Source organism: Aplysia californica, unplaced genomic scaffold, assembly GCF_000002075.1.
Source record: "Aplysia californica isolate F4 #8 unplaced genomic scaffold, AplCal3.0 scaffold00440, whole genome shotgun sequence".
Classification (NCBI taxonomy): Eukaryota; Metazoa; Mollusca; class Gastropoda; order Aplysiida; family Aplysiidae; genus Aplysia; species Aplysia californica.
In genome coordinates this window covers 421,637-431,636 of record NW_004797710.1, presented here as the reverse complement: position 1 = coordinate 431,636, position 10,000 = coordinate 421,637, and the positions used below count along the sequence as shown (strand labels likewise).

The window sequence follows — 10,000 nt, the reverse complement described above, 5'->3', positions numbered from 1 at the left end:
CACCATCAGGTGGTTCTGTACGGCTAGTTGTGTCAAGCGCCACCAAGATCATGAGTATGTCACGTGACGGCAGTGACATCAAAGACATCAAGTTGGTGGACGCGGTAGATGTGGAAGTTGATGTGGCCTCGCAGACTGTCTACTATATCAACAACACAGATAATCAGGTGGATTATCCCTTGGAGTAGGATAGAAGGGACTTGGATAGGGTTATGGGATTAAGATTAGGGTTAGGGTTAGAGTTCTGAAATTGGCCAGGGTTAGGGTGAGTGTTAGGGTTAGGGATAGGGTTAGGGTTATGGAATTGGTGAAGGTTAAGGTCAGGGTTAAGTTTTGCGTTAGGGTTGGGATAAGGGTTAGGGTTAAGATTAGGGTTGCCTTCATTTCATTGCTTTGGGATCCGGTAGGGAAAAATATTTTGGGCCAGTGGATTGCTAGATGATTATCCCCTTTAGGATTGGAACTTGTCTAAGTAATATAAACATTTCCAACAAGAAATTTCTTTTTTTCTCTCATTGAGTACCTATTTAATGCTCGTTGGACCCATCTTATTGACAGTCTCCATTATGTTAAGTCTCACATTTAATTTATATGAAATACTGAAATTTGTCAAAGTTCGTATTGGTGTTCATTTGTTACTTTTTTCATTTTTAAGACATCGGTGTCAACAAAACTGGCAGCGAAAGTACCATTCATACTGTTACAAAATATTTTGGGGATCAGTAGTGTTACACATTACAAGTATAATGCTTTACTATTTATTTTTTGTTGTGATTTTGAGAATTTCTACTTACATTTTCTTAGCCAAAACTCTATTCGCATCCTGACTGTCTCCCTATACAACCTCTTACATCTGTGGTGTCAGACCCAACCTGTTGCTGGTTTTTATGTGCTCTGATGTGGTTTGTTCTTTCTTTCTTATCGTCCTTATCTCTCCTCTTTTTTGCGTTTGTTACTCTCTTGTAATACCTCTAACCTTTGACGGTTATACGACCTCATTGTATTTCAGGAGTCGTAAAACTAAAAGACCCTCGCCCCTTTGTTCTTCTTCCCTCAGGTGTACAGTTGTCCTGTGGCAGGCGGCCCCTCCTCTCTGATCCCAATACATGGCCTGGCCATCCCGGTGGATCTTGCCTTGGACTGGGTAGGGCGTGCCCTCTACGTGGTTGACCGCGACACCGCGAGAATCGAACTCTTCTCTCTCACACGACGCCTGCAACAGAACATTGTTTCCGACAACCTACAAGCCCCGAGTGCTATTGCTGTGGACCCAAATGTTGGGTGAGAAAACGTAGTTTCAATTTTCGCGCTACTAGTTTGAACATTGCAAAGGGAAAACTAGAGGCAAAAAAGGGGTAGATATGACTAATAACTTGTACATTTTCTGAGAAGCTGTCTTAGATTTGGCAGGTTGGAATTACAAATGAATTGTTGGGAGAAGACAGGAATGGAGAAATGAGAATGACATAGTTGTTAGGGTAACCAACACTCGTAGTAGTGGGGCAGGATGTCTGAGTGAGTGGTATCTTTCAATATAGTAAGTAAACATGATGCTAACAAAGAGACTACCAAACAAAAAAACCAAAACGATCGAAAAACAATTATGTGTTTCAGAAAGAGGAAAACACAGCCTACAATGCCGGATTAAACATATCTAACCTATGTGAATACAAATAATACGTGTACACATTAATGCAAAAAACACTTGAACATAATATCATCCCATTTCCATTTCTGCTCTCGCTACTAGCTACCTGTTTTTCGCTGACCGCGGCCACAAGGGACCCTATCTGAAGCCTCGTATCGAGCGTGTGTTTATGGACGGCAGTCACCGCTGGAACATGGGACTCACCAAGATCCTGCAACCTCAGGCCATTGCCCTGGACACGGTCAACCAGAGAATCTTCTGGGTGGACTCACATCTTGACCACCTAGACACTGTGGACTACAACGGCCAGAACAGGTCGGTCGTAGGAATTGTTTTATGTCGTGATGTACAGTGTTAAATAAAGAATTATGACCCCCCCCCCCCTAGATATACAGATAGGAAAACACCCAAGCATTATCAGCCTCTCAAACAATTATGACTCATTCTTCTTTCACGCACACAGACACACACAGGCACACACAGACACACACATATACAGACAGACAGACAGACAGACAGACGCACACACACACACACACACACACACACACACACACACACACACACATACATACTCACGCGCACATACAAACACACAAATACACACACATGCAAGAAGTAATCGTCACAGTAACGGAATTGTGGCGTAATGACTGGTATTTTAAGATATTGGCTTTAACCAGGTAAGACGGGTTAGACGTCATAACCTAGTACACGTATTTTGCCCTACTGTCTCAAATGTAACTAGATGGGCGTTGATACTTGGCAATCGGCTGAAACATTACAAATGTGAATAAAGCAATATGAGCCCAAACAACAACAACACGGAAGATCTTACAAGGGACAGAAATCTTAACGAGGAAAATGGACTGACCAGTCCGTAGAGCTGCTGAAGAGGAGTGGATGAGGCTTTTTCGGTTCAGATGATTACCATAAAGCTTACACTGAACATATCAATTTAATTGCATCTCTTATATGAACTTTTAATTTTCGTTAAATGTTTTGTGTAAGTAAATTTACCTGTGGCACAATCTGTAAAGCTAAGATTACATCTTTTTGAGGGCTTTATCAACAGCTGTGACTCACACACGACAATTTAGGGGCCAGGAGACCACGAATTTATTTTTTCTTCTTTTTTTCCCCTTGCCCATTTATATGAGGCTGACGCCATCTGATTAGTAGAAAAAAGTGCGATAGTGTCCAATAGTGTATTACGTGCATACTAAATATAACAATTAACTGTAATAGCAGATAGAGATTCCAGGATTATAGATGTAAGTCATTGATCTGAAAGCGGCGATGATTTTAGATATAATGGTGGTGATGAGTGATGATGTGGGATTGCGTTTAAGTAATGTTAGCGTTAGTCCTATCTTCCTCTGCTCCAGTGAGTCACGAGGGACGCAGGGGACCACGAATATCATAGGTGGTCAAATAAATGCCACATGTAAACAGGACCCCTGGTACTAATACACCATCTCAATGTATTCTCTAACAAGACTAAAAGTTGTGGATTCTCTTCAGAATAAAAAGTACAGCACAAAAAGCAACATTTTATTGATTTGTTTATTTATTTATTCATTTATGCAACCCCCAGGAGAACGATCGTGTCCGGCGGTCTACGTATCCCAGCCCCCGTCTCTGTGACGGTCTTTGAGAACCAGCTGTTCTTTGCCGACATCACCAAACTGGGCGTCCTGCGGGTGAACAAGACGGACAGCGCCTTCGCTCCCCGCACCCTGAAGCAGGTCCTTCGTATGGACGTGGGCGTGCCCGCGGCTGTTGTCGCAGTGCATGACTCACTACAGACTCTCAGGTCCAGGGGTAAGACTTTTGCGTGTTTCTCAGTGCGTACCTATGTGTGCTTGCGTGTGTGTGCCTGGGAATTTGTATTTGTGAATGTGACCGATTTTATAAATATAGATATCGTAAAGAAATACCCGTTTGTTGTCATGTACCTTAATTTTTTCTTTATCTACAATTGTTTCCTTTTTAATCTTATGATTTCTATTTGTTCCCCCCCTCCCCCAGGCGGTAACCCTTGCACGCAGAATCCGTGCGCCCACATTTGCGCCCTGTCCCACACCACAGACAACAACGGACTGGGGTACCGGTGTCTGTGCCGTGCCGGCTACACCCTCAACCACGACATGGCCAACTGCACTAGTAAGTGGCATACAGAAGACAGTGACTCATCGAAGTCAGATGAGCTGTGATACACTGAACATACATTGTAAGCAAAGATGTTATAAATATAAAACTAGAGGTCGTGGCAGTGACGTCGCACGTGTTCCACAGGGGGGCCTTCTCGACATGAACGAAATGGCTGGTGTGCCCCCATTACATGAGCTATCTCAGCCCTCATCTCGTTACCCATGAGCTCTGGTAGGGTAAAGACAGCCCTTTGCGTGCATATATACGATCACTACAAATAATGCTGTAAAATAACCTAGTCTACGCACTGCTTATTTTGAGACAGCGGCGTCACTCTGCCCCTACATATATTCAGTGCAAGCTTGTAGAATTCCGTCCGAGTTCGTCTATACGTCGTGTCTAAGCGAGTCTCTAAAAGTACTCACTCGTCTGTTGCACTGCGCTTGTTCTTGTACCCAACGTTCAACGTCCAAGAGTAGACACACGCAGCCCCCTTTCGTTTACTTGGGTGGATGCTGGACTTCGGAGGGAGATTGGAAGGGGTGGGGGGCTGGTTAAGGCTTTTTAGTGTTTTTTTTCTCTTTTTCTTTTATAAGTCTTTCGAGTCACAGTATAAGATAGAAAGGCTGTGGATGGGTGCTGAAGATTTATAACTGGCTGTGTGTTTTAACCGCATGCCAAATAAACCTGTCATCTTTACCCATTTTCAGAAATTGAGAAGTTCATCCTTTTCGCCTCACCTCGCTGTGTGCGAGGTATTGCCCTAGACGAGCCAGGCGATTACCCTATCGACGCCATCCCACCAATCGTTGGCCAGCGCTGGGGTCGCTTAGGGGTCAACTACGTGGCCCTGGACTTCGATGCCGAGAACGAGACTGTCTTCTTCTCGGACGTCAGAAACCGGGTCATCTACAGAGGAAAGATCGGGGAATCTGGTGAGTTATGTTTTAGTTTTAGTCTTAGATTTACGCACTTGTTACTCGAATAGGTCACTTAATAGGTAACAAACAAAGAAAAGGAGGAGGAGAGGCGAGGACGATAGATGTTGGATTGGAAAAAAGGGGCAAACCACATCAGTGCACCAGCAAATTACCCAGTCTAGTAAGTTTTAACCTTCAGTATCTACATATATAACTCCACATGTTTTCACACAACACAACCGCCACAGGCTGCTGTTTTCTGTTCATGTGAGACACAACTGCAATCTCACTGTGGCTTTCATTATGACCCCCTACGGAGACCCCGCATGTTGTGCACTAGGTCAAACAGTTCAGATTGGGGCGTTGTACTTAACGTTTACCTGATTTCCGAACAGCAGTCGTGTCTGAGCTCATTTTGCTATGTTCCTGGAAGAAGAACCTAAAAGGCCCAACCACCCCAGTCCAACGCAGATTAAAACTGTATTCTTTACCGTGATAGTTCAGCTTCTTACTAACAAACGTTTGAAATAATGTTTGTAAAACGTATGTCTCAAACAGTATATAAATAAACCTGTCTTTTCTTGTTTCATTTCTTTATGTGAAGTTGGTGTTCCTGCTATTCACATCTATCAAATAATATATTTTTAGATGGTTTTGCCCTTCTGCTTGATGCAATGTCTGAGAAAGCTGTTATGTTGTCTTTTATCGATCAATGAGATTTAAATTATAAGCGATAGGACCCCCCCCCCTTTTCTTCCTTTTCTGTTGTTGTAAATTCTAACGAGTGTTGCTTTTGTCCTCAGATCCCCAACCACACCTGGTAACAGACATCGGTTCTGTGGAAGGTATCACCTACGACTGGGTGGCAAAGAACCTGTTCTTCACAGACTTTAGGCGGAGTACACTGTCTGTGGTCCGTGTCAACCATCCGAACGAAAGGAGGGACCTCATCAAGAACCTTGGGAATGCTAGGTCGATCGTCGTGCACCCTCTGAAAGGGTATGGGACATCTGAAAGCATAAGCTGATTCGTGTTTTAACCTATTCCCTGTACTCTTTGTCTTTTTAAAAGGTTAATGACCGTCCCTCAAATACAAACAAGCTAAAAAAGCAAAGCAAAGTAATGCAAAACAAAATAAAACAAAACGAGAGAGAAAGAGAGAGAGAGAGAGAGAGAGAGAGAGAGAGAGAGAGAGAGAGAGAGAGAGCACACCGTTTTTCAACTGTTCCTTTTCAGCATTTGTCACTATAATTTCTCATTCATGTCTGAAAAATTTATAGCACGGAGATAGTTTAAATGGTTACGGAGAGCAGCGTGGATGTCTGACAGGAAGAAGAAATGGGACGGGGGGGAGGGGGGGATTGTGCAGTGTACTTAATGCAAGGAGATAGTTAATGAAGAATGATGTGGCTTCTTAAAAAGATACTTACTTGCATAAAACGTTAATGGTGTGAAAACTGTGTGCAAACGTACCTTTCCAACTCAATTTGTTTATGAATTTTGTTTTCTTTTACTACCTTCCGAGCATCTCTTCGCCTAAGAATATAATTAGAGATTTAAAGGACATATGGGACATCCCCATGGAGACATGGTTGTAAAAAAAACAAAAACATTTTTTCTTGCTGACATTTCAGATTTCTGTTTTACTCGGATTGGTTGAGAAATTCCCGCCAGAGCGCCTACATCGCCCGTTGTTTCACAGACGGCACCAATATTACCCACATCCGACAGAACCAGCTGGGCTGGCCTAACGGACTCACCATCGACTTCCAAAGTGAAAGACTTTACTGGGCAGACGCATATTTTGACAGGTAAAACTAACAGAACGGAACAGTAACGACTCCACTACTCACAAACGAGAACATCGATTAACCCCTTCACTACCAGATCTCTTTTAAATTCATATTGTACAGTGTCTACCGTCTCAGGTGAGGCAGTGAGAGGGTTATTATGTATGACGTTTTAATAATCTAACAGATCAACAAAACGCATAAAAAAGCATAAAAGCGAATCTGTAGAATTAAGTCAGTGCAAGAACGATAATTTGAGGTAGGGCTGAAGGAAGACCACGTGGGACGCTCAATGATAAATGTACCCTCAAGTACACTTGAATAGGCGGGAAGTCCTCGGACTTCCTGCTCTCGCTGGAAAAAAATAAAAGAGAAAGAGGCAGAGGCAGTGGCGGTGGTGGACCCAAATTTGGGTGGGGCTTAGGTTGCTTCCACTTCTTTCCCACCAAATAACAAGCAATGAAAACAAAACGGTGATAATTTTTCTATACTCACGGCGAGCCACGGCATTTTGAGAAGCATTCAAACGAGGTGAGTCACCGTTGTCTTCCATCTCTATGTTTAAATTCTTCTGGATGGTGGGGACGAAGTCGTTTCACTACCACATTTCTCTAATTAATTTTCATCTAATGAAAAAGTTGCCTCAAAAGTGGTTTGATATGTTTAATAACTGTTAAATCTCAGCGGCACACACACAAACATGCTCACAAAACACTCCAAACATACACCGTCTATTAGCTGGATTAGGCCGTGTAGTCGCGGAAAGTACAGCGCACAACAAAGGTCCAATGGACGCATAGATAACTGTGTCACGGGGGGAACGTGTGTTGTAAACTTTCACCCCATTGTCAGGGCTAGGACAGCGTGAGCCCTCAATACAGTGTTCTTTTTAAAAATAGTCTTTTACCTTTTTACAAGAGGGGTTTCATTATGGAGGGAGCGTGGTAACTGGCTTATCTTTTCTGAGCCCTAAAGACATTTGATTGGCTGTTATGTTACTATAGTTGTAAGCGGTGACGACAGTGATTGGATAAACGAGCAAGTCGTCAAATTGATTACTCTGCGTTCATTGCGTGCGGTCGTAGCGGTTTCAACTGCTTATTTCGTTATTTTCATTAACTTAGGGATAGAGTTAGGGGGTGGGGTGGGGGTGGAGAGGGGGCTGAAGCCCGTGAGCCCTTCACTACCCACCGCCACTGGGCAGTGGTTGACCAAGAACAAATTACTAAGAGAACTTGAACAGATAGTGGCAAGGAAAAACCACATTCTGTACGTTTTGTAGAGCATGCGAGAAAAGAAATCAGTGTCGAACCATGATTGACAATATCTGCTTCAGATCTGACACTAAGATTTAACGATGATGGTGACAAGAACAGTCGGTGTCATTTTGGAGCAGAACAGATCTAGGCAATAGACGCACCGGAAAGCGACAGAAGGTGAAGGCATCAGCTAGACGGACGCACCGCTTAATTCGCGAGAATGAGGAAGTGAACTGAACCAAGGTTTAGTAAAAAGTCGGTGTTCGTAAGCATCCAATGTTGATCAAAGGTCTTTTGTCAAACACCCAAACTATCCATCTGTTTGATCTGAGGGTGGTGGTGCATGTTTACTTAAGGCAGCTGGCAAGTGTAATTTTGTACGTTTTAGCATGAGCAAATGAAAGAGGCCCCAGTGCACCATGTTCAAACTCACGTTTAGTCAGGGTTTCACAGTGGTTGGAAACCTGATAGAAAAGACAATGAACCAATCGTATACTTTTACACTTTTCGATTTTCTGTTAAAATTAAATAAACTTTTTTCCCCACTATATTGTAGTAAATCACAGAGCTCGCAATAAAATGATAATATTTTTATTACAACGACAGCGCTGAGACGTTATTTGCTGATTTGAAACAATGATACGGGTACTGTTGGTTTGTCTTATGGCTGGGGACATGGCTTGGAAAAGATTTAACTGTCTTCAGTATGTAAAGCACGTAAGAGCTTTAGGAGGATCGAAATTTGATAACCCCTGCCTTTGTACGGTGCTTAGATCATGAGATAAGTGGATGAAATTTTCATTGTTTTTTCCCTTCAAGCCTGATCTGTATGACAGGTCACCCTTCAAATCTAACTCTCGAAATCGATGTAAATCAAGGAACGTAACCTCAGGTTTGTAGCTTCCTTCCAGAAAATCATGCTGAATTTATTGCTTAGTTAGCTACCCTGGCTGACAAGTCAATCGTTGCATTCGGTGATGTCGAAGGAAATACGTAAATACAAACCTTTGTTATTGTCATGCGCTTTGTTTTAACACGCTGGACTCTAGCACACGCCAGAACGGTCTACTTATCAGAAGTTCATAGTGCGCGACTAGAATCGCCTCACACTCACACACTGAAAGCTTTATCAATACGATGTTGGCGTTTGTGTACCCTGAAAGATGACTTACTACCTAATGAAAACATACCTTTAGTTAGCCAAAAAAGCAAAACAACAACAAACAAACAAACACCCCCAACTCCCCCCTTGCGCCGCCCAAAACCACTTACAACAACACGAAAACAAGCAATACTTCCAAATCTGCACTCTATGAGCAACGATGGCTCCTGAAAGTGACGGTAAGCAAACTTTTCACTTACCTCGGATACAACCTTAGGGTTCGCTAGGGAGTTGTAGTACATGTCAAAACTAGGTTTGTGGTATCATTTTGTTCTAATCTATTAACGTGCTATCTTTAACAGACTCTCAATTCTTAGTATTTGCGTCATTTATACTCCCTTTGACAGCGTGAGGTTTGTACAAAAAGGTTATGACGACATGTTTTCTTCTTATACATTTGAGCCTTTCTATAGGCGTAATGTTAATCATGAGCCAGATGACAAAATAAATATTGCCAATCGAAAGCGTTGATTTCTGAAAACGCACACAACAACCGTGTCCTCACACGAGAATGAGTGATTCGTTTTCTAAGCAATCTGTGTCAAGAGCTATCATTAAAGATAAACCACCCCCAACCCCCGCCCAAAAAAACAAACAAACAAACAACCAAACAACAACAAACAAGCAAAAAAAACAACAACAAACAAAACAAAACAAAACAAGAAGAAATTTACCCTCTCAGTCATGAATTTTTTTCACCCAAACTTTTGTTCACCCCTTTCAGAATCCAACATTCTCAACTAGACGGGAATGACCTACAAACGCTGTCTGGCCATACTGTTGTGCATCCATTTGGAATCGCCATCTACAAAGGTAAGACATGCTGCATTATTTTCTCAAGACAGCAGTCATGCTAAGTGTAAGCTGTATTGTCTCTACGTGCTGAGGCAACTACAAGAGATATAGAGAGGTTTATGAACACGCCCATCATTATGATGAGATTTATGCACTATACTGTAGTATGTCTTCCTGTGGGCGCGTTTGTCTTTTGTGTGAATGTGCACATGCCCGTGTGTGTGTGTGTGTGTGTGTGTGTGTGTGTGTGTGTGTGTGTGTGTGTGTGTGTT

At 42.6% G+C, this 10,000-nt stretch overlaps 1 protein-coding gene across 1 annotated transcript in view; it reads left to right on the top strand.

Moving 5' to 3' along the window:
• Positions 1 to 15: 15 nt before the first annotated feature.
• Positions 16 to 10,000, top strand: part of LOC101848679 (low-density lipoprotein receptor-related protein 2) — a gene marked incomplete in the record, with an annotated part of 87,528 nt that continues 77,543 nt past the window's right edge. The window contains 8 exon segments of the mRNA XM_035971461.1: positions 16 to 167; positions 1,058 to 1,281; positions 1,751 to 1,963; positions 3,246 to 3,472; positions 3,680 to 3,814; positions 4,513 to 4,737; positions 5,526 to 5,721; positions 6,357 to 6,533. Of these exon segments, the coding sequence (XP_035827354.1) occupies positions 51 to 167; positions 1,058 to 1,281; positions 1,751 to 1,963; positions 3,246 to 3,472; positions 3,680 to 3,814; positions 4,513 to 4,737; positions 5,526 to 5,721; positions 6,357 to 6,533 (1,514 nt within the window).